Source organism: Lissotriton vulgaris, chromosome 2_1, assembly GCF_964263255.1.
Source record: "Lissotriton vulgaris chromosome 2_1, aLisVul1.2, whole genome shotgun sequence".
NCBI lineage: Eukaryota > Metazoa > Chordata > Amphibia > Caudata > Salamandridae > Lissotriton > Lissotriton vulgaris.
In genome coordinates this window covers 211694037-211719975 of record NC_141687.1, presented here as the reverse complement: position 1 = coordinate 211719975, position 25939 = coordinate 211694037, and the positions used below count along the sequence as shown (strand labels likewise).

At 48.0% G+C, this 25939-nt stretch overlaps 1 protein-coding gene across 6 annotated transcripts in view; it reads left to right on the top strand.

Annotated features, from left to right (window-relative positions):
- LOC147729852 (TATA-binding protein-associated factor 2N-like) overlaps nucleotides 1-25939 on the top strand; it is a 601338-nt gene that overhangs the window by 160202 nt on the left and 415197 nt on the right. For 4 of the 6 annotated variants that reach the window (XM_086954762.1, XM_086954759.1, XM_086954757.1 and 1 more), the window contains one exon: nucleotides 5187-5288. The exons of the other annotated variants lie outside the window; for them this stretch is intronic. In XM_086954762.1, the coding sequence (XP_086810888.1) occupies nucleotides 5187-5288 (102 nt within the window). The remainder of the gene's footprint in view (nucleotides 1-5186; nucleotides 5289-25939) is intronic. 6 annotated transcript variants of the gene reach the window in all.

Below are 25939 nucleotides of genomic sequence, written 5' to 3'. Positions count from 1 at the left end.
ACCCCTCACAATCTGGCTTCCGAGCAAAACACAGCACTGAGACCGCCCTCATCGCAGCAACAGACGACATTCGAACTCTACTGGACAATGGAGACACAGTCGCCCTCATCCTCCTCGACCTCTCTGCAGCATTCGATACAGTCTGCCACAGCACCCTTCTACAACGCCTCAATAACATCGGAATTCAAGGAAAAGCACTTGAATGGATCACCTCGTTCCTCACCGGAAGAACCCAGAGAGTCCGCCTTCCTCCATTCAAGTCCGAGGCCTCTGAAGTCATCTGCGGCGTACCTCAAGGATCCTCACTCAGTCCCACCCTATTCAACGTATACATGAGCCCCCTCGCGGCCATCGCACGCCAACACAACCTCAACATCATCTCTTACGCGGACGACACTCAACTGATCCTTTCTCTCACCAATGACCCCAGCACCGCCAAAACTAACCTACACGAAGGAATGAAAGAAGTTGCCGAATGGATGAAACAAAGCCGTCTGAAACTGAACTCAGACAAAACAGAAGTCCTCATCTTAGGTACATCCCCCTCTGCTTGGGACGACTCCTGGTGGCCGGAAGCCCTCGGAAAAGCACCCATCCCGACAGACCACGCACGGAACCTTGGCGTCATCCTGGATTCTTCACTCTCAATGAACAGACAAGTCAGCGCCGTATCCTCTTCCTGCTTCAACATTCTTCGCATGCTCAGAAAAACATTTCGCTGGATCCCCACCGAAACAAGGAAAACAGTCACCCACGCTCTGGTCACGAGCCGACTGGACTACGGAAACACCCTCTACGCAGGTACCACCGCTAAACTCCAAAAGAAACTCCAACGAATCCAAAACGCCTCAGCCAGGCTCATATTAGACATCCCACGCAACGAACACATCTCTGGTCACCTTAAAGACCTCCACTGGCTACCCGTCAATAAGAGAATCACTTTCCGACTGCTTACCCACGCACACAAATCACTCTACGACATCGGACCAGATTGCCTCAACTCTCGACTGTCCTTCTACACCCCCTCCCGCCAACTACGTTCTTCCAGCCAAGCCCTCGCCACTGTACCTCGCATCAACAAGACCACCATGGGAGGCAGATCCTTTTCATACCTGGCTGCTAAAACATGGAACTCACTCCCCGCTTACCTTCGCCTCACCCAGAACCACCTAGCGTTCAGAAAGCAGCTTAAAACGTGGATATTTGACATATAATCCTCCTCCCCTTCCTAAGCGCCTTGAAACCCTCTGGGTATGTAGTGCGCTATACAAATTTTTTGACTTGACTTGACTTGACTTGTAGGCATGCTTGGCTCTGAATCTCTGGATTCAAGCAAGAGGTCCAATCCTCCATACTTAATCAGCCCTTAGATAAAGAACATCTTTTCGGGCCAGCAGTCTGGACTTCACTAGAAAAAAATTAAGAAAAACACTGATACTGCTAAGTCCATGGGGGCCTTAAAATAAAAACAGGGGTTCCTTTTGTCGCTCCTTTTACAGGGGTGGCACAAAAACAGTGTCATCAGAGAATCCCTCCTCCTCTTATAAAAATTACAACCAATCTACCTCTTCCAGAGGTTATTTTCGAGGAGGCTACAGAGGAAATAATATTAAGGGAAGAAACAGAGGTACCTCTACCGGCACTTCCCCTGCCAATAAACCATGACTTCCCTCCGCTACCCCCGATCATTTCACACCTCGGGGGACGTCTCGCACAGTTCCTACCTATCTGAAATTCAATTACCTCAGACAAGTGGGTAATACAAATTATCCAGCATGGTTATTTCCTGTAACTTACCTGCACTCTACCAATTATCCTTCCAAGAGAAAATGCAATGTCACCAGTACATCTCACCCTATTAAAACTAGAAGTTCTCTCTCTATTAGCAAAACATGCGATAGAACCAGTCCCATTATATCATCAAGGGACAGGAGTGTATTCCCTATACTTTTTTTATTCCAAAAAAGGACAGCTCTCTAAGGCCCATACTAAAGCTCAGACAGCTAAACCTCTATATTCAATCAGACCACTTCCACATAGTCACCCTACAACAGATGCTCCCATTGCTTCAGCAAGACGACTTTCTTTCCACTCTGGATTTACAGGACGACTACTTCCATATTCCCATTCACCCGCGCACAGGAAATATCTCTGGTTCGTGGTGGACGGACAAGATTACCAATTCAAAGTTCTTCCATTCGGGGTAACTACAGCACCCAATGTCTGGCAGTAGTCGCAGCTCATTTAAGAAGACAACACATTCACATTTCCCCTTAGTTGGACAACTGGCTAATAAAATACACCACGCTCACAAAACAGTTCAGCTGCTTTACGACTTGGGATTCACTGTGAACCGCACCAAGTCTCATCTCCAGCCCTCCAACACACAAGTGTACCTAGGAGCCACAATAGGCACTTGCAAAGCTCTAGCATACCCCAATCATGATATGCAAACCCTGATATAACAATTTCAGCCTCAACACTCATTACCAGCTCGAGTGTTCATGCAATTGATCGGAATGATGTCTTCTTGCATTCTAATTGTTCCTTACGCAAGACTCCAAATGAGTCCCCGACAGGAATGCTAAGCCTCTCAGTGGATCCAGGCTCAACGTCAGTTAACCGATCTGGTGTTGGTAGATGGCTGCACCCATCGCTCTCTGCAGTGGTGGAATATACAAATCCTTTCCAAAGGGCGGCCATTCATCAACCCGGTTCCACAGATAGTGCTAACAGCAGACGGATCGCTCACTGGTTGGGGAGCTCATCTTCAAAAACATACCATTCAGGGCATGTGGACACTACGACAAAAACAACTCCACATAAACCATCTGGAGCTGCTTGCAATTTTTATAGCATTGAAAGCTTTTCAACTACATCTAGTAGGCAAAGCTGTCCTAGTCCATACAGACAATATGACAGCAATGTACTGCATACAAAAAACAAGGAGGGACGCACTCTCTACAGCTTTCACACCTATCTCAAAGCAAATGGAGATTGGCCATACCTCAAAAGATATATCTCCTTACAGAACATCTTCCAGGAGTAAACAATCAGATTGCAGATCTGCTCAGTCGTCAAAGGCAACAAATCCACGAATGAGAACTACATCCTCAAGTACTCTTCCCATTCTTCCAGATATGGCGCTACCCAGAAATAGGTTTGTTCGCCACACACCAACGCAAACTGCATAAACTTTCCGTCTAGATATCCACACCCATTGTTTAAAGGCAATGTGCTATGGATGAACTGGTCAGGGAAATTTGCTTACGCTTTTCCACCTCTCCCGCCAATTCCATTAGTGGTTTGGAAGCTCAAGCAACATTCGTTCACAGTGATCCTAGTTGCTCCCACATGGGCTCGACAACCATGATTCACAACCCTGTTAAAACTATCAGTAGTCCCTCATCAAAAGTTACGCCTCTCCCCCAAGCTTCTCACTCAGAACCATGGAGAGATTAGGCATCCAGATCCCAGTCAACTCAACCTTGCGATCTGGCACCTGAAATCATAGAGTTTGGCTACCTTAATCTCCTGCAATGACTGCATGAACGTCATTAAAGTGGCTAGACGCCCTACCACAAGAGCATACTATGCAGCAAAATGGAAAAGATTTGTAATTTATTATACGAACAATCAAATCCATCCGCTAGATGCTTCAACTCAAAACATAATTTCCTATCTGTTACACTCACAACGTGCTAACTTAGCATATGCGTCTATACGATTACATCTTGCCGCAATAGCGGCTTACCTACAAAACAGACATCACTTGTCTTTGTTTCGTATACCCTCTATCAAAGCCTTTATGGAAGGACTTAAAAGAATCACTCCTCCTAGACTTTGTCCTTCTCCCGTGTGGAATCTTAAAATAGCCCTTCCAAGACTCATGGGCCCACCATTTAAGCCTTTGCACAAATGGAAACTAGTTTTTGACTTGGAAGGTAGCCTTCTTTATAGCCATCACATCTCCTAGAAGAGTTGGTGAACTCCAGGCACTAACCATACAAGAACCATTTTTACAGATTCACCACAATAAAGTGGTTCTTAGAACTAACCCCAAATGTTTACCCAAAGTAGTTTCTGCCTTTCATCTCAACCAGTCTGTTGAGTTACCCGTGTTTTTTCCTCAACGAGACTCAGTAGCAGATTGTGCTTCTCACATTAGATATGTAAAGAGCGATACTTTATTACATTGTAAGAACCAAATCTTTTAGAAAAACTAAACAAACTTGTTGCTTTTTCCCCACCACATAAAGGCAATCCCATTTCAAAAGCAGGTATTGCACAGTGGATAGTTAAGTGCATCCAAATATGCTACCTTCAAGCTAAACGCACCTTAGCAATTCTCCCTAGAGCGTACTACACAATTCTCCCTAGAGCGCACTCTACACGCAAGCTAGGGGCTTCTACGGCATTCTTAGGGAACATACCCTAAGATGACATCTGCAAGGCTGCAACATGGTCTACACCACCCACATTCACAAAGCACTACTGTGTAGATGTGTTAGCAAAACAACAAGTTAGTGTGGGCCAGGCAGTTTTAAGAACACTATTTCAAACCACTGCAACAGATACAGGTTAGCCACTACTGGGGAGATAACTGCTGTATAGTCTACGCTAAAGCATATGATCTACAGCTCCTATGCCTCGAACGGAAAATGCTACTTACCCAGTATGCATGTGTTCTTAGCATATAGAGCTGTAGATTCATATGCAACCACCCGCCTCCCCGGGTACATTTATCTGTTGCAGTATTATCTTACTTAGATACACTATATATGGACATCTTTTTTCTACTCTTACTAACTCCATCATCACCCTTACGGCAGAACAATCTGGTGGTTTGAGTCGATGCCCAGGCGCACTATCACCGAAAGGAGGAGTCACCTACCTCGTGACTACAAAGACTTCTTTGAAGAAAAACAAAGTGCAAACATCCGGGCCCAACACCAGATGGCGATCTATGCTAAAGCATATGAATCTACAGCTCTATATGTCAAGAACAGATGCATACTGGGTAAGTAGCATTTTCCCTTCCTTTTTCATCTTGCACCCTATGTATCTGTTTTCTGTGGTCGTAGTAAGTCACACGTGCAATATAGTCTGGACCTATAGATTTTATTCTTGACAAACTGTTGCTTTGTATACTGCAAAATGATGACTTGTTACTCTTTTCTTGCAAGGATCATATGGTCAGCAATCAAATTATCGCCAACAACAAAATTCATCTAATCAGCAGCATTCTTATCAAGCCCAGAAGGACAGTTATAGCAATGACTCACAAGGTGAGACTAGCATTTTCAATTACCCTAATTTGGTATCTGAAGTATTATCCGTTAAGCAAACTGAAATTTCTACAGACTCGCAAGCCTCCTTAAATCACCAAATCCCTTTTGTTGATACATTTTTGTCTAAAATTAGAAGGTTCTAAAAATGTGACCAGTCTATTTTATTTTCATCTTTTTCTACATCTACTTGAAACTTTCTACACTTTAGCACTCTGAATAGATTTGAAAGGCCTCACTCTTTACAACAGCTTAATAGATGCATTGTAATACTCGATGTCTGCACAGATTTGTATAGTTAATTATTTTTTCTTCTTCTGTTTATTTACTTCCAGCATTTTAGAGTAGTCAGTTGTGCATGGGCTCATTGCTCATGAAGTGCCTGTGAGCCTTAAATGGAAATTGTTGTCCCAGCAAAAATAGGTGCGATACAGCGTGAGTTGTAAAATTTCCCTCAAAAATATTTCCAACTGATTTTCCAACTCGAAATTCAAATAAAAGTGTTTAAATCACTTCAATCCCTAAATTGTGAGGAACCAAAGTGTATAATGATTTTACATCCATTGTGCATAATAGGACATGCTCATTTTTTATCATCCGCACAAAGTTTTGCTTCATCAATCACAGTGATTCGGCACATTTTCAACAAGCGGTGTATATATATGTCTGAAAATAAACAGCATTGATATGATTTCCTTTTCACCTGCATGTGGTTCACTATTCATTCTTTTGTTTCAACCCTTTTCCCCTGGGCGCACCATTCTCGTGAATTAGCTGTTTATTCAGTTGTCTTAACACTTTGAACTTGGTTTTCAATGCGCATTGTTTACATGTGTCTGAAATTAAGACACAATGGCGTGATTTCTTTTCACCCATACGTGGTTCACTATTCACTATTTTTGTTTGTATGCTTTACCCTGGGTGCACCATTCTTGTGGATTAACTGTTCGTTAAGTGGGCTTGACACTTTTGACTCAGCTTCTTCTTCTTTTGGTTTTATCTTTTTCTTTTGGTTTTATCTTTGACACTATTGGTTGACCAATTTTTACCTCCAGTAGGGAGGTCATTATGATTATAAAGCCATGAACATTATTAATTTTGGTTGTTGGTTGGTATTTGTTTTGACCTGTGTTGGACCTGGGGTTACCAGTCTACATAGGGTAGCTTGGCACAGAGTAGGAAGGTCTATCCCAAAGGCACATGTGTTAAGTTTGCGTTGAACCCTTCAGTAACACAGCGTTCATCCACTAGAAAAGAAAGACACTACACCAGTCTTAGAAAAATACGGGCTGTTTTATAAAATCACTTTGCTGTTTTTCTTTCTGTTACTTAGCAGTATTTAGTTTCAGTTCATAAAATTACTCTACATTTGATTGTTACCATCTACACATTTACATTTAACATTTTTTTACACAGTTCTCACACCCATGGAAGGAGCTCAGCAATGTTTCCCGTATTTAGGCAGTGTATTCAGCTAAAATTGGAGAACACAGCAATATCCAAACCCCTTCTATAATAAGGCAAGACTATACATTACCCTTAGGATCTCAATGTTACTATTGGCATGTAGTTACAGGTTCCATCAACAGTATCATTAATATCACATTGGTTACATTGTTCAAACAGCTGTTTATCTAAATAAAAACAGGCAGGTTATTTCTGTTATTCTGTCTACGCTACATAGAATGCTCTAAATTCATAGAATTATGTCAGATTTCCACAAGACTGCTCTGTCTCTAGCTGTTGTGCAAAACAGGGGTGGCCCCCACCTTCTTAAAGGGCACTCTGTTATCTCGGCTTACATGAATGGTAAAGTTAACTTCCATTGACCAGAGGAAAATGCCTCAACCCTAGAGCCACGCACTAGTGTCGCGCTGCCCCAGGTGCAGTTTATCAGAGAGGTGATTTCCCAAGGTCTGCGGGCAACTTCCCAGTCCCCTCACGGGAAGCAACAGTTAATAACTCCCTGGCTGTTATTCCGGGGAAGTAGTCACAACTCTCTCCCCTCAGGGACAACCTTATGGACAGTCATGAGGCCCTCTTAGCCCCTGGGGCCCCGCACTTCCCACCACGTCCTTACCGGATGGTGCAACAATTCAGTCCCGGCCTTCTCACCACCTCCGATCTTGGCTCAGCTGTAGTGGGTATGTTTCCGACCCCAGCGCGGCAGCCTTGAGGCAGATGACTGGGCCGGATTTGTGCGGCGGCTCCTTCGGCGCTCCACTCCGTCAGCGTCGGTGGGGGCGGCTCCAGCACGCAAGCGCAGGGGATTAGTGGCTCTCCTTCCGACCCTGCTCGAACGCGGCAGGTCTCGGGTTGCCACTCCGCTCCCTCACAAGGATCAGCTTCCGCCTGCCGGGCCTGCGCAGTACCGCAGCTGCCCGATTCTCTCACAGCCACACTACCCTCTCTCTCAGGGATTATCGTCTGCCTCACGGGGCTTGTGCAGTACCGCGACTGCCCAGTTCTGGGGAATTCACGCTCCGCTTTCTCCTTAGTGCTGTCGCGCTTTTTGGGATCACCGCCATCAATTTCCTCCCCCAATCTCGCTGTCCTCCACCAAGTCTGTATTGCGAGGGAGCACTCCCGCGTTGGCGCTACTGACCCCAGGTGAGAGGGAGACAACTAGGGAGACTGGGAATAAAACGAAAGGAGAAGGGGGGTGGTATGAAATCTGCTTTTCTGTCCACTCTCCTTCCGTGGCAGTTCCCTCACTGCTACTAGTAAAAGTTCACCCTCTGGACAACAGGAGCAGATCTACTTCACAGATCGGTCTCCTAAGATCGATTTTCTGGAGCTGGGTGCATCTTTTGCCCAGGGTCAACAGGAACAGAACTTAGCAGGGTCAGGTCTGCATTACAGGGGGAATGTTGGTGAAAGCAGTAAGGAGGCAATCCCTTGGAAGGAAGTCAACCCTCTGAATGTCCTAACCCCCACCTAGCGCCACAGCCTATACTCCAGCTAACTCTCTCGCTGAATGACAAAATGGTCGCCCTACAGTTGGCCTTTTATACTCCTAGCCTCAAGTGTCCAGAATAGGCCAGAAGGTTCTAGATTCCCTATGTTAACCTATGGGTCTCTTTCCTGAAGTAACCGTTATGGCAGTTACTGGCCACCATTTTGGGTAACTAAGCTTGCCCTCAGAAAAGGAGGGATTTCTAGATCTACGAGGAACCATGGGGTCAAATAGTACCTAACCCCCAGGTCAATACCTAAAAATTCCAGTGGACATAAAAAATGAAAGGATTGAGGGGCAAAAAGGGGACAAAAATAAATAAATAAGTAGGAGGGACCACCCAAAGGGCTGACAGGTCTAACAACCTGCTTTATAAAACTTTTTGCAGATTCATTATCCTCTGACAAAGGGCAACTCCAAACCAAAATGCATTGGGATGGGATCGTTTTCATTCGTGAATGAAACAATGAGTTCTACTTGTTATGAATGACATAATACTATGTTGGGAAGAAGGAAGATTACCCAACACCACGATTGGATAAACTAAAAAATTCATTGATTAATAAGGGACGAACGTGTCAAGAGTAATTTATCATTGGATTCAGTCCCCTTGCTTGAGTTCTAGAGGCAGTGCAATAAGGGAATTCTCCCCAGAGTGGGGAACGCTGCTGGTGAAGATTATAAATATGCCATCATGTTCTTTTTGAGGTCTCGTGTGACCGGACGCCTACTGTTAAACTTATGTGAGCAACAGAAAAGGAGCTTAAGAAGCACCGCTGAGGTCTTTGACTCCCTCTCTATATTGATCTGTCTTATTACAATATTAGATTGGCCAGGTGTTGAGCGCTTCTGCTTAAAAAAGCAGTTTTCATATAGCACTTTGTGTGGTTGGAAGGCTTATGCCCCATTGAAAAGGCCTTAGTTTTGGTGAGAACTTTCTGATATTGTTTAGCAGAAGCCATAGGTGCATTTTGCCTCTCCTCAAAAGTTAAAATCGAGACAGTAGGTCTGACCTGTATATTATGAAAGTGTATTTTAAAACCAATAGGCTTTTAAGGGTGTGGGAAGTAATGGTGTTTATTATATGATGTGTTTGTGCGACCTCACTGTGTAATACACTTACCAACCCCTTTAGGTTCCGTAGGTTTAGTCTGTAGAACCCTCAGCTCAACCCTGGGTATCAGTGGCCCTGAGCAGCAAGGCTTACACAGCGGAACAAGTGATAAGCATTTAAACGGCACCAAAACAATTGTAGAAGAACACGACACACAAGAAATCTGACACCAATTTATAAAATAGGTTGTATTTTTATAAGAACTTAGACTCTAGAACAAAAAAGACCCACCAGAATAATAAATCAAAGTAATTTCACCCAACAGCGAACAAGCCTTGTCAAAGTCAGCAAATTAGACACTTAGAAACGGAAACCTTTTTCAAGTTAAAGTTAGTTAAGTGTCAAAGCAGTCGGTTAGAATCACTTGGTGTGACCAACTCCTATTGAGAGCTAGTCAGGGGGACCAGGAAGGTCTTCAAGAACAGTTACCTTCACAGGGGAAGCAGTCATTCAACAGTTACAGGAACTTTAGCTGCATTACAATTGATCCCTTTGGAGTGTCTGTGATGCATGGTATGAAGGATGCTGAAGATGCTTTAAGGATTCTGTGGATGCGAAATGGTCGATGCTGTTGGGGACCTGGTTGCAGGGTCGATGACCCGGAAAGTCCTCTCCGATCTGGCAGAAGTCAAGTTGCCCCCAGACTACCATTAGACAGCTGTCGCAGTCACATGACAATCCTTCCTGGGTCAATCACTTTCCTTCTGAGGCTTCAAGCAACTCTCCCATGGCACTCAGGCTCAGTGAACTTGGGTGCAACTCTGTGCGTTGGGTCTTATTCCTTGGGCTGCATGGCAGTTTGAAGACTTTGGGCTGCCAAATTTCCCCTGTAGGCTTATTCAGTTGTTGTGTCCCCATGCTCGATCAGGAGGCCGGTCAGCTTGCCCTTGAAGTTCCCTTGGCTTCACTGGACACCAGAGAAGGCACAAGAGTTTTAAAGGCAGCAAAGTGGCAGCTTTGCTAAAGCTGCACACTGCAACTAGACAAATTAATTTTGACTTGAGATACAAATTGGTCCTAATTTAATGAGTTGTTTGATACCTTGGAGTGCCCACTGTGGTTGCACCTTTCAGGAGTCTGCACAGCTGAGGGGTCAGTGTGTTACTCTGCACTCACCAATTGAGTAACCAAGCCTTTACACAGTAAAACTGTTTTGTGTGTTTCAATGCCAGAAAATGTGAAGTACCTGTCCTGCCTGTGTCATATACCATAACGTGTAATTCTAAAGCACATGTTCACCCAAGGGTATCTTGGCGCTGAATGACATATGTTTGTTACCCAACTCAATGGAACTCATCTAAAGGACCTCAGAAGGATGAACGGCTAAGTGGACTAGTCAGGATTTGAATCTTTGACCACGAGGGTGAACACAGTTCCCCACAGTGGGCACATTAATCCACTAAGCCACCAGACCCAGTCATATGTTGCACCCTGCCTTTTGTGGTAGGTAGGCCTGCCAAAGGGGCAACTTAAACACATGTCCCGGGGAATTGGTGGCTTTGCCATTGCTGTCAATAGCAAAGTCAGGCTTGCAGTACACGACTGCTCTACCAGTCTACGGTGGCAAACTGGGGTAATTGCTTTACTTAGGCGACCTGAAGAGTGGCACAGTAAGTCCTGCAAGCTTTGGAGTACCCCATCTAACTTAAAAGGGTTACCTGGAACCCAGGGCATGTAAGGGACTTACAGGAAAGTTAACAATTTCCTATTGGGGATAGCGAATTCAACATACACTTTAGGGCCAGTGTAATGGCACTGAGGTCTGGTTAGCAGGCTCTGAGTCGAAAAACGAGCAGCATCATTCGAAAACCTTGGGGGCAAACATACAAAAAGTACCATTTTCTTTCAGGGTGAATTGTTATTACACTATTTTAACACTGATAGATGGGGATTTTGTTACATGGAATTTTACCCTAATAGGCAAAGGTTTGGGGTTTGTTACCTCCTCTTACAAACTAGTGAGATAAAATATTAATCTGATAGAGACTTCTAGGCACAGATTCCTTACTGTGGAAAATTCCCTAGGCATCAGGCTTGATCCAGAATTTTTCAGCAATCCTCTAGCCGGTAAGTGGCATCATTCGGCTCTGCTTGGCATCGTCGTGCCAAAAATTTCAAGGAAGGCACTCCTTGATGAAGCCTTCAAGGAAGAAATCAGACAAGATATAAAGGATTACTTTGATACTAATTCAGGATCGGTGTCCACTGATTCAGTTTTGTGGGACGCCTTTAAGGTGGTCATAAGAGGTCAATGCATTGCGCGGCAAGCCGGAGTCCTAAAAGCAATCAGAGGCACCATCAGCACAATTGAGGGCCAAATACAAGACCTAGAGAAGCAATTCTGTGAGACACCCACGCCAGAAACAGCAGCGAAGCTGAAGGCGAAATTACTAGAGTATACAGAAGAGGCACAACGAGAATTAAAATTCCTTGGCAAACATGCTGAGGCATGGCGATATGGAGAGGGGGATAGACCGAGCCGTACACTGGCGAGAATGCTTGGTACTACCGGCAAAACTGACTACATACACACAATCCGTAACACCACAGGAAACATAATTGTAGGTCAAAATGACATTCTACATGAATTCAAAAATTTCTATGCTGACTTACGGCTAAGCACACTACTACTCCCAAACACCTTGAGGCCTTTCTCGACTCCATCGCGCTGGTTTGGTTCAGTGATGCACATCGTAAACACATGGACTTTCCAGTGACAGTTGCAGACATAGCAAAAGTGATTAAGGGGTTGCCATTAAATAAGGCACCAGGCCCAGACGGACTCACCACAGCATTTTATAAAATGTACGTGGAGGAACTGGCACCTAGGTTACATGAGGTATTTGCAGAATCACTAGAACTAGAGTTCCTCCCCGCATCGATGAGAGAAGCCCTGATTATAACATTGTTAAAACCAGACAAAAACAGCCAATCTCTAGATTCTTACAGGCCCCTTTCCCTCATCAATGTTGACGTAAAAATATTTGCGAATCTCATAGCGGACCGTTTGCAGCCTTTACTCCCCATGGTTGCCCTACCTGACCAATCGGGATTTATCCCTGGTCGTTCCACCTCCCATAACCTGAGAACCATATTCTCAGTATTGCATTACCTTCACCCCACTGTCCATGCAGCTGCGGTGTTCCTTGATGCCACAAAGGCATTCGACTCCCTTGAGTGGCCGTATCTATATCGCATATTGCAAAGTATGGGTTTCATCACCTTATTCCATAATCAGATTCGCCTTCTATACACCAAACCAACAGCACGAGTGAGAGTTAACGGTATAATATCAGACCCCTTTGAGATCTCACGTGGTACTCGACAGGGATGTCCCCTATCTCCTCTGTTGTTAGCTATAGCATTGGAGCCACTCGCAGCCCGCATACAACAACACCACACTTGTAGAGGCATCGGATTTAGCACACGCAGTTTATTAATTTCTCTTTACGCAGATGACGTCACCCTCTACGTCCAGAACCCAGCTGAAAACCTGAACCCTTTATTACGAGAGTTTGTAAAATTTGGAGGCCTATCTGGAGTGTCCATTAACTGGACCAAATCGGTACTTTTCCCCTTAACAGACAATACACCGGAAGTACACTCGGAGTTCCCACTGCGGTGGGAGGCCGACGAAGTAAAATACTTGGGGGTATGGATTAGCCACAATCTCCAAAACATTTAGGGCCAGATGTAGGTAGCCCTTTACCGATCGGAATCGGCCGAAAATACCGATTTTCGGCCGTTTCCGATCGGTAAAGGGCTATTGAGATGTAGGGGCACATTTTCGGTAATTTTACCGAATCGGTATCATTACCGAATCGGTAAATTTACCGATTCGGTAATATGTACCGAATCGGTAAAATAATTACCGATTCGGTAATATTTACCGATTCGGTAAAATTACCGAAAATGCAATGTAGGTAGGCAATGTACCTTGTGCACATGGCTTACAGATTCGGTATTTTACCATGGAATACAAATCCATGGTAAAATACCGATTCCGGTGTGCATGCACATGTGTGCATGCACACCTATGTCATGTGACAGGCAGACCTGCACTTAGGGCAGGTATGCCTGCCACATGGCACCTGTGCCTGTTTAGGGGCTGCCAGGGGGTGTCAAAGTGACACCCCCTGCACCCTTGTGAAATTCGGTATTTACCGATTCGGTAAATACCGAATCGGTAAAGCCTATTGATTTCTATGGGCTTTGAAGCCCATAGGAATCAATAGGCTTTACCGATTCGGTATTTACCGAATCGGTAAATACCGAATTTTACCGATTCGGTAAAAGGGAACATCTGGATTCCCTACATACCAACCCCTCACATTTACCGAATCTTAATTACCGAATCGGTAAAATTCGGTAATTTTCGGTAATTAAGATTCGGTAAATGTTACTTACCTACATCTGGCCCCTAGTCCTTAAATTTTGGGCGGGCCGTGGATTTGCTTATAGGTAGGGTGGCCATCTGGTCAAAATTACCACTCTCTATCGCCGGTAGAATTGCACTGGCAAAAATGATCATCCTACCCAAATTTCTATATTTATTTACCAACATCCCAATCCTACTTACGAAACACTTCTTTACATGCCTGCGATCTCATCTTTTATCCTTGGTGTGGGCGGCACTCAGGCCAGAGTCTCGTGGGCCTTGTTGACCCTACCGCTGAGGCAAGGAGGGTTAGGTGCCCCTGACACGCATCAATATGCCCTATGTGCTCAGGCCCAATTTTTGCATTTCTGGGCATACCCGACAACCTATCAGCCGCATGTGGCAGTTGAGCTGGACTCGGTGACATCGCTGCCCTTGAATGTGGCGCTCTATCAAAAAACCCTGAGACCCACTAAAGACATTGATTCGGCTGACACACTGCGATGGGTATGGCGGGAATTACAGCGACGAGCGCGTGTCCCATTACTATATGCACCGGCCATCCCACTGAAACAGATCCCGATGATACCCTGTTTGGCGGTGAGTGGAGGCGAACTATCACTGGCCAACACACCATTGCGTACATTTGCTGATATATACCCAGAGGGGTAATTTAGAGATCCACAGATTGGAGAAGAAGACTCGCCCACAACGTTCCGAGACCTGTTTACATATCATAAGTTGAAGTCCTCCTGCCGAGCTCTCTGGGAGGGATTCCCAGATGAGTCCCCAGTACAGCTGGCGCTCCAGGACATATTAACTCGAGCTTCCCCCAAAAAATTAGTCACCCGCTTATACACCACCATGCAAGACCAAGCTCCAATCATACGTTCCACATCCATGCAGCTCTGGAATGCAGAACTAGATCCACCATTGACTGACATACAATGGTCCTTTTACTGTAGACAACTGCTAGAACTCACACCAAATTATAAAATTACGCCTGATACATTTTAAATTCTTACATAGATTTTATCGTACCCCTATCAGCTTAAGGCGTATGGGGCTAAGGGACGATGCTGACTGTTGGAGGTGTGGGAAAGAGGATGCCGGGTTCCTCCATGTGGCTTGGGGCTGCCCATTACTAACTAAGTAGACTGAAATTTTTGATGCGATCAACCAGATAGTTGGCAGAACGGATGATCCGGCACCACACATTGGTCTCCTAGGACTGATCACTAACACAGTCCCCAAAATTCGAAAACTTCATGCACTACTCCTATTGTATGCCAGGCGACAAGTGGCTCTTAGATGGGGGCGCAAGGTTCTACCGACATTTGCAGCCTGGCTATCTGATGTTACGTACAGGCACATACTGGGAGTTGATGCATCTAGGCCCCGCGATATATGGGAGCCATTTCTGAGCTGGGCACGGGCCAGAGCGGCATCCTCACCCTCTACACTACAGATGACTGAGATAGTCGATTCAGTTAGTCAAAACACTGAGTATGGTCGGATTCGGACAACATGGGGGGACTACCTCAACTGTATTCAGATGAATGTGATCTGTAGATTATACACATGTTCAAGATTGCTACCAAGCAAATTGACCTGCCATCTCTAGCTACTTTGCATGCACTGTTTATCCTTATATGTATTTATTATGGCATGCTAACCTGTCCCTCTATTGTGTTCTCACAGTTTAAATGACATCAGCTACATACGTAAGCATGACTGATGCACACACTTAATTAACAAATTGTTGGGAAATACTGATAGTTACCTGTTGTTGTTATTCTGATCCTGGTAAATGATTAATAATCTTATGTATATTTTGGTACTATACAGTTTGCATATACCCTAGAAATGTACCATTTTTAACGAACTGTATGTACTGTGTTTCTCTGAAAATGAATAAACAAAATAAAAAATAAAAAAAATGTCAAGGAAGAGGTGAGTATAGAAGCGCCAACACAGTGACCAGACCTCATTTCCTTCTTTTTCGTGTCATCCGCGCATATCCGGACATGCTCCCTTCAGTCGTTTTCTGGCAGAATTTTTTCAGCGTTTTGTCGATGTTGTCTAATGGCCCTTTTTTAACGTTTGTACACTGTGCCCCTAAGAAACCAACCGGTTTCAAGCAGTGCTTAGTTTGTAAAATATTAATTGCCAGGACCAGGAGACCACTGCAGCTTGCACCACCTATCTCCCGTAATCGCTGCCAAAACAAGTATTAACCATCTCTCTCGCTTGTAAATGCGACAGTTCAGATTATTCCAGGTCCCCATAGCTAAAGGAATGGCTGAGGAGGCAGGTATTGGTGAATTTTTAATTGATATTTTTTTCCTAAACAACTGTTATACTGCTCAGCTCTAAATTACATGAGCAACGCCACCTTGTGGCTGACTGCCCTAATTGTGGCGTTGACAATTGGGTGCCGGTGCCTATCTCAGGCAAAAGTCTGTGACAGACCTCCACGTGGTGGGTCTATGATGCCTGGAATGGGACCACAACTCCACAGCCTGTGCTGATTGCAGGACCATGAATCTTAAGGCCATCCGTGACTAGGCCATGAAGTTTCTGGCCACTCAACACGCGACTCAATACGGCTCCAAGTCCCATTGAGGAGGGAGGTATTGGACCGCTCCCGGAGTTGCCGCATAGATCATCATTGTAATTCCAGACTTACTCCAGTATTGGAACTTTCATAGATTCCAATAGCTTGTATCATTCCCCATCGTCGGAATGGGAGCCACGGTAAATAAAAAATACCATAGCAGTAGGTACAAAAGAGAAAGAAAGACCTAGGCCTCATCTCATTTTGTAGCATATCCGCCTCTTTTTGTAAAAGAGACCAAAAACATTCACCAACCAATCAGATTAGCCTCACCCCCTAGAACCCTCCTGAGACAGCCTCAGAGCCTGAGATTTTCTACTGCACGTTGTGCTAAGGGAGTCTCCACTGAGCTCTTCTCAGATTTCTCTACAACATTTGGATTTCAACTATATTCTCTTCAGGGTGTCCGATAAGTAAGATAAAGCTTTATTTAAGGCCTGTGCTACTTGTTCTAAAAAAAGGCTTTTTATTGAAGACAAGCATAAAGACTGCATTTATTGCTTGTACCCTGATCACAAGGCCACTGATTGTAAAATCTGCCAGACCTTCTCTACCAAGACTCTGAGAGACAGGGAAGGACGACTTTTGACCTGGTTACAGAAGATGAAGTCACGGAAAGAGGTAATTTCTAGTGATAGTGAAGATTCTTCCTCCGCTACTTCTTCAAGGAGGTCTAAAAATAGGGGTAGGTCTTCCCCTTCAACTTCAACTGAACCTCCTGCTAAGGCCTCTCAAAAGACCTCTGATAGGTCTGACTGGCCAAGTCCCAGAAAATCTCCTCACTGAGGTGTAAAGGAGCGGGAGGGACTTGTTCCTGAGGTACTTTCGGCCCAGAAGGTGAGCCATGGACCTTCTTCTGCCTCTCCTCCAACTGAAAAGGCAAAACATTAAAAAAAAACAACATCTGTACCTCAGGAGGGAAAATCGGAGAAGAAAACCCTTTCGGCGATGACTACATCATCAGGTACGTCGACGACGACAGCTAAAATTCACCAGACGTCTATTTCAGCTCCGTCGACGGTCCTGACGTCGAGAGCTTCGACAATGACTTCGTCGACGCTGCAGGTTCCTGTCAAAGTTTTGTCGACTATGTTAACAACCTCGACGTCGACGAGGATGGCGCTGACGATGGTGTCAACGAAAAAAACGTCGACGACGATGTCAATGACACCGGCTATGATGGTACGGATGTCGAGCTCGTCGACGGTACCGTTGACGATCAGTCCATCGTCCTCGACGATCCTTTCTCCGACGACGATTCCTTTGACGACGACATCGTCGACGACTCCCTCGACGATACAAAAAGTCAAAATCTCTATTAAAAGAAGCCAAATTACACCGGACATGACATCTCCGCGGAGGGTGACACCATTTCCTCCATCATTGCTTTTGGACAAAGAATACTTAGAGGAGGAAGAAGGTCCTTATGGAGATGCATACAGTCCATCTCCGCTCCAGGTGAAATACCAGGACTCAGATTCTGATGATTATTTCCTAGAACAACAATAATTCCGTCCTCGGGATAGACCTCAAGAACAATCACATCAAGGTATGGTGGCCATGCCGTCTTCACTTATACGTGACTTGCAGATCATGTTGTTGGATTATAAGAGGAGATTTCCATCTCAAGCCTCTGAATCCATGCAATCGCCACCACCACCGCCACCTCCGTCTACTTCTACGGCTCAACCACTGTAACCGGAACCTTTGGTGGAACGGCAGAATATCATCATGCGGCAGGATGATGATGATTCATCAGATGATGACCGGAATATAGAACATTTCACGGATCCAGATAGGGAATGGGACGAATATATAATTCCAGATCCTACTTCACCATCACCGGATCCTATAGATTCTCCTCCAGCAGACCTCGGCGGTTTCCATAACCTTATGGAGAGAGCTTTAAAGAGGTTTGGCCTTCTAATTCCGGTAGTACAATCGGACTGTTTTCTCTATGATTTTAAGGAGCCTTCTAGTAAATCCATCCGTTCTATCCCCATTGTAGAACACGTTTGGAGTGAAGGAATAAAGGTGATGCAGTCTCCAGCTACCGTCATCCCTGTTCTACCGCGACTGGAGAAGAATTGTAAGGCTCCTGATGATACTCCCGCTTGCCTGGTTGGTCAACCGAAGCCAGACTCTGTTGTCTCTCAGGAGGCTCAAAGAAAGTCAAAGAATCAATCTGCACCACTTACCACACCACTGGATAAGGAGGGCAGGCCCCTTGACAATGTGCAAAAGAGGTTTTCATCTATGTCCAGCCTCCTTGTTAGAGCCTCCAATGCACTTGCAATTTTGAGACGATATCATCGCCAAATGTGGTGAGATTTGTCTCCATTTATGAATCAACTGCCAGACAGTTCTTAGGCTGACGCGAAGAAGATCCTTGAGGAGGGAGAGCGATCTTCCTCAGAAAGTATTGATTGTGCGATGGACATTGCCATAAATGTTTTCACGCATTGGCAGGTTCGGCTGTCCTAAGGCGACAAGGCTGGCTTCAGGCTACCTGGTTTCGCCCTAAGGTACAAAATAAAATTTTGGATTTGACATTTGATGGATACATGCTTTTTGGCAAGCATATAGACTACTCTCTACAAGACATCAAGAAGGACACAGTAACGGCACGGTCCTTGGGAACATTACAATATCGCAAAGTGCCTTTCTGAGGGGCAAGAGGAAAAGGTTTTTCTACCTACAGAGGAGGATACCAACAACACTACTCCTCCTATTCACAATCTTCGCAATCATACAAACCTCAGTACTCTCAACGCCAAGGCCAGTCGGCGTCTTTCTCTCGCCAACCTTCAAAAGGTCGACAGGGGTGTCAGGGGAGAGATTTCTCTAAATGCCAATAGCGGCTTCTCTGCTCTGTCTACTGTTCCTTCACCCCTGGTAACATCAGTGGGGGGCAGGATATCACAGTGTCTCCGCAGCTGGAAGATCATAACATCAGATCGGTGGGTCCTAAATATCATCCGGTTTGGCCACACATTAGAGTTTCAAAACCTCCCGCCTTTCAGAGCCCCTTGCGCCACCGAATCAACACATCTACATCTTCTACGTCTCGAAGCTCATCAACTGCTCATCAAAGGAGCGATAGAGCCAGTGCCTCTAGCTCAACGAGGAGAAGGGTTCTATTCCAGGTTTTTCCTGGTCGCAAGACGGAAGAGAAATGGCGCCCAATCTTAGACCTGAGGGAGCTCAACACCAATCTCATAAAACTGTCGTTTCGGATGGTATCACTTCATGATATTTTGCGTCTTCTGAATCCAGGAGATTACTTGGTGACTCTGGATCTCGAGGACGCATACTTCCATGTGCCGATCCACCCAGCTCACAAGAGATTTGTACGCTTCACAGAAGCCAAGAGCCACTTTCAATTCAAAGTCCTGCCTTTCGGACTCAGATCCGCTCAGGGGATATTCACAAAGGTATTGGCCCCGGTGGCAGCGTTTCTCAGAAAGCAGTCTTTACAGGTTTTTCCCTACCTAGACGACTGGTTGATAAAAGCTCCATCTTCTCAAGCAACTGCAAAAGCAGTCAAAAGTTGCATTCAGCTTTTCAATCATCTGGGTCTTCAACTCAACAAGGACAAGTCGGTGCTTCTTCCATCCAGGTCCTACAAATTTCTAGGGTCCATTCTTGATACGAGGTGCTACAAAGCTTTTCCATCAGAGGAAAGACAGAAAAGGTTGATTCTTTCTGCCAGTCAATTGCAATAAAGACGATCTCTGTCGGTCCGTTTACAAGTCTCTCCTAGTATCTATTTCATCCTGCATCCCCTTAATTCCGCATTGCAGACTGCGTATGCGCCCTTTGCAGGAACAGTTGGACATGCAATGGCGCCAGGCACATTCGACGACAACTTAATAGTCACTCCTCTTATGAGAAAAGCAGCCAATTGGTGGACGATCAAAGACAATATCTCAAAAGGTCTCACTTTCAAGATTGCTACATCTCCTTTTATTCTGACCACGGATGCCTCACTGGAATGCTAGTTAGCTGTTTTGCAAGACCTACAAGTGAGCAATCTCATCTGAAAGAGACACGTTAGTGATAGATTCCTTACCTTAGAATATCCCCAGGCGTCAGACTGGATCCGGAAATTTTTGCGTAGCAATACCCCTGCGCATCAGTAGGCGTCGTCTGCGGCTCCGCGTCCGTCGTCGGCGTCGTTAGCGCCGGAATGACGTTGTCGGAGTACTTAGACGCCGCCCGTGCGCGCTGACGTCAGTTCTTCTTTTTTCCGCGCAAGCTAGCGCAGATCCGGAAGAAGCTCTACCCCCAGTCAATTTTTGACTTAACTTTTTGATCTTTTGATCACTCTTTTTTGTCGAGTCTTCAACTCTATCGGTGCCAGGGATGCCCGGGTTCAAGACTTGCTCGAAGTGCGATCGACTCATGTCGGTCACGGACCCCCATCGCCGGTGCCTGAAGTGCTTAGGCCTCGACCATGACGATCGAACCTGCTCCGACTGCCGGGCTCTGACGTCGAAGGCTAGGCGGGAGCAGTCCCGCAAGCGACTCGAGCTGAGGCAGTCTGCCCCGCACCGCTCCAGGTCCCGGTCCCGGTCCCACGGGAGGTCGAGGGACAGGTCGCGAGGTCGGAGTCATCGAAGCTCCGGGAGTGGACACCGGTCGTCTGGTTCCAAGTCCTCAGGTAAGAGGCATGAGAGGTCGGAGCGACGTCATCGATCCTCCGACCCACCCCGACGCTCGCACGATGCGGACGGGGGCTCGGGCGACACCGCCCACGCGGCTCCGCGGGAGTCGCTCGCGTCGCCGCCTGCCCCACACCTTCGGGTCCCTGGGCACGGCGCGACGCCGGAGGAGTTCGAGAGGTACCTCATGGCCATGAGGGCCCTCCCTCCTCAGTCGGTTCCCGTGGCGCCTTCGGGCCCAACGGCTCCGTCTGGAGGTCCTAACGGGTCGGGCGCTTCGGCGACTTCGGTCTCGCCTCGCCGGATCCGGCTCCGGATCCGGGACGTCGCCGGTCGACCTTAATTTAATTTAATTGCGGGTTTTATATAGCGCTAAGAATTGACTCCCGGAGGAGTATCTCTGCACTTCGACCGCTTGGGAACCCGTCCTGGCTCACCCTGAGAGATGGTCCCTAATGGGTATCTCTAAGGTGCGACCAAGCATCCCCGGTGGTCTGGGGGGGCCGTTGTGAAGATGAGGCAAGCTAATGCCCAGAGTTGCCGAGTGTGTTCCCTGACTGGAGTAGGCACCGAGGCGAGAATTATCGAGCCCGCTGACCCTGGTCCACGACCCTGCCGCGTCGGGAATCGAACCCTGGTCCCGGGCCGTCCTCTGCTTATGGGTCTGCCGCCTCTAACCAGAGAGCCACACCACTCCACAACCTTATGACCTCACCGGCGCCGTCCCCACGGGTGTCGCCCCCGGCGCTCACTGTGGTTGCCGCCCCCAATGTTTCCTGCGGTCCGACTCAGGCGCCGATTCCGTTGGCCTTTGGAGATTTTTATCTCTACGAGGAGGCCCTGTCTACTAATCCTGGTTTGCAGGAAACAGGTGACGAGGAAGATTGGGAGGGGTCTGAGGACCCTCTGGCACTAGATTGCCAGTCTCAACAGGACTGGACGTGTGAGCTTGGGGAGGCCAGTGGTCTTGACACTTCGCCAGACACTGGATTTAGTTCACCCCGACTGTGGCTTCGGAGGCGGGATCTACATATAGTGTAGTGTTGACGAAGGCAGCTAAGGCCTTAAACCTTAAGCTCCCCGTCTCGGCCGTGAGGACTAACCTCCTCACAGAGGTCCTCAAACCGCAGTCAAGCTCCAGTGAGCCCCTGCTGCCGTTCAATGAGGCCTTGTGTGACGTTCTTGTGGGCACTTGGTCCAAGCCCGCCACAGGTCCGCCTGTGGATAGGAACGTGGCCAGACGCTACCGCCCGGCCCCGGGCGACCCATGCTTTATGTCCACCCACCCCACCCCCGAGAGTCTGGTCATCCAGGCCTCAAACTCCCAGACCGCATTCCCGTCGGCCCCGCCCGACAGGGAATCCAAGAGATACGAACAGTTCGGGAAGAAGGTTTTCTCGTCTGTTAGCTTAGGGCTGCGGTCTGTGAATACCGCCTGTCTCTTGGGCCGCTGCACCCACACTCTGTGGGACACGGTTGTGGAGGTGCTGCCACAATGCCCGGAGGAGGTCCAGGCTAAACTCGGCCAAGCCCTTGCGGAAGGCCGAGATGCAGCACGTTTTTCTATCCGGTGTGGGCTGGATGCAACGGACTCATTGGGCAGGGCGATGGCAACGACAGTGGCGGTTCGACGCCACGCCTGGTTGAGGTCTGCCAACTTCTCGGCCGATGTCCAGGCTACGCTCCTGGACATGCCGTTTGATGGCCGTCGCCTCTTCGGCGACAAGGCAGACCATGCGCTGGAACGTTTCAAGGACTCCAGGGCTACGGCCAAGTCCTTGGGCCTCACGGCCCCACGCCAGCATTCGGATGCCTTTCGCTCCTTTCGTGGCCACGGAAGGGGCGCCCCCCCCCCCCCCCACGTACTGCCAGCCCCGCGCCGCAGAATGTCCAACAGCACGGTGGCGGATGTGGAAACTGCCGTGGCGGCAGTCGGGGACCACGGCGAGGCCAGTCCACACCTCCCTCAGCAGCACCTGCCTCCAAACCTTCCTAGTCCGTGTTTTCAGGCCCATGTGACGCCTGTGGGAGGCAGGGTTCGCCATCACCTCTCCCACTGGCACACAGTCACTTCGGACAGGTGGGTGCTGCAGATTGTCCGAAGGGGCTACTCCCTCCCCTTCGAGGCATCCCCTCCATCCATGCCACCGCAATGCCACCGCGTGTCGGGGGATCACTTGCAACTTCTGCAAGAGGAAGTCACGGCCCTCTTGGCCAAGAGGGCCATCGAGCGCGTTCCTGGACCAGAAGTAGGGTGTGGATGTTATTCCCACTACTTTCTGGTGCCCAAGAAGGGCAAAGGGGGCCTACGCCCTATCTTGGACCTGCGGAACGTCAACGGCTTCCTCCGGAAGGAGATGGTCAAGATGCTGACTTTGGCTCAGGTCCTGGCTGCCCTGGACCTGGAAGACTGGATGGTAGCGTTGGACCTGCAGGACGCTTATTTCCACATCCCCGTCCTGCCGGCCCACCGGCGTTACCTGCGGTTCACGGTAGGCCAAGAGCACTTTCAGTTTACCGTGCTCCCCTTCGGCCTTACCAGCGCCCCACGGGTGTTCACGAAGGTGATGGCGGTGGTCGCAGCTCATCTGCGCAGGCAGGGGGTATCAGTCTTCCCCTACCTCGAAGACTGGTTGTTGAAGGCGGGCTCGCCCCAGGTAGTCGTCACCCACCTCCAGACTACAGCCGATCTCCTGCACTTGCTGGGGTTCTCCATCAATGTGCCGAAGTCACACCGGTGTCCCTCTCAGAAGCTCCTCTTCATCGGAGCGGTTCTCGACTCGGCGCAGTTTCGGGTTTACCCACCCGAACAGCGGGTTCGGGATATTCAGGCTCTGATTCCCATCTTCCAGCCGTTATCCAGAGTCTCGGTCAGGTTGACGCTGCGGCTTCTGGGGCTGATGGCCTCCTGCATCCTTCTGTTGCATCACGCCAGGTGGCGGATGCGGGCTCTGCAGTGGGACCTGAAGTTTCAGTGGGCCCAGCATCAGGGCAACCTGTCCGATCATGTCTTGATCTCGGAGGGCACTGCGAAACAACTGCAGTGGTGGCTCACGGACCGCGACTGGGTCAGTGGCAGATCCCTCTCCCTACCCCACCCGGAGCACGTGGTTGTGACGGTTGCGTCCCTCCAGGGCTGGGGAGGCCATATGGGAGAGGTGGAGATCAGAGGCCTCTGGTCTCCGGCGGAGTCCCGGCTCCATATCAACATGTTGGAGCTGCGGGCGATTCGTCTAGCACTGAAGGCATTCCTCCCCTCTGTCCGGGGGAGTGTAGTGCAAGTGTTCACCGACAACACCACTGCCATGTGGTACTGCAACAAACAGAGCGGACTAGGGTCGTGGACCCTATGCCAGGAGGCTCTGCGCCTATGGCAATGGCTGGAACATCAGGGCGTGACCCTGGTGGTTCAACACCTGGCAGGCTCTCTGAATGCCAGGGCGGACGAACTCAGCCGTCGGTGCATGATGGATCACGAATGGCGTCTGAACTCGGACGTGGCGCAAGGTCTCTTTCAGCAATGGGGAGAGCCTTGGTTAGATCTATTCGCCACAGAAGAGAACGCGCAATGTCATCAGTTCTGCGTGTTGGAATTTCCAAGGCAGCACTCGCTCGGAGACGCTTTTCGTCGCGAGTGGAGTTGCGGTCTATTGTACGCTTTTCCGCCTATACCACTTCTGCCTAGAGTGCTGAAGAAGATCAGGCACGACCGGGCCCAGGTTATACTTGTGGTTCTGGACTGGGCACGAAGATAATGGTATCCCGAGCTGCTCAGCATGTCAGTTGATCCCCCCCGATTCGTCTGCCTCTTCGGGAGGACCTTCTGTCGCAGCAGCAGGGGACGGTGCTGCACCCGAACCTGTCCAGTCTCCACCTACAAGCTTGGAGATTGAGCGGCGACAGTTGAGGCCATTTGACTTGCCTCCTGAAGTCTGTGATATCATTCTGGCAACCAGGCGTCCCTCCACAAAATCGGTGTACGCCTGCAGGTAGAACAGATTTGTGGCATGGTGCACAGCAAAGGCTGTGGATCCTCTCTCTGCACCCCTTTCGGAAGTGTTGCTCTTTCTTCTTTCTTTCCCTTGCCCAGCAGGGCTCTGCTCTGGGCACTCTTAAAGGGTACCTTTCTGCTCTTTCTGCCTTCTTAAGGCTACCTGATCAGCCCTCTTTATTCAAGTCCCCCATTGTAAATAGATTTCTGAAGGGCATCACACACATGTTCCCTCCTGTTCCCTTTGTGATGCCCCAGTGGGACTTGAATCTTGTTCTCACTTTTCTGATAGATACATCTGCCGTGTGGATTCCTCACCTTGTGAATATCCCCCTTGCGTCATCAACATTCGGAAATTCTTTTCGTAGCCTCGCGCCGACGTGGATAGGACGTCACAGAGACACGGCTCCGCTCGCGACTCCGCTAACGTCACCGACTCCTATAATAGGCCCACGCCGGCGTGATGACATCAGTTCCCTTTTTTCCGTGTCGTCGACGCTAACGGTTATCGGGAATCTCTGTAGCCAACTGGTGTTGCTATTTTGTTGCAAATTTCTGCCTCTTTGTATCCTGTCTCTTCGACAATGTCATCCAAGAAGACCGGCTTCAAGCCCTGCAGGGAGTGCGGTAAAATGATGTTGATTACCGACCCGCATGATGATTGCATCTGGTGTTTGAGTTCCGACCATGATGTGGAAGATTGTTCTTCATGTCGGAAGATGAACCCGAAGGCCCTGAGGGAAAGAGAGGCCAAACTCCTGGTTGCGAAGATGAAGGCTGGGAAGGAGAAATCGTCGAGGTCTCATTCTCGAAGGGCGAGGTCTAAGTCGAGGGCGAGGTCGAGGTCTGGTTCTCGTGAGAGGTCGTCTTCGAGGTTGGCATCGGATCATGTTTCAAAGTCGAAGAAGAAACATAGGAAGAGGAGACATGA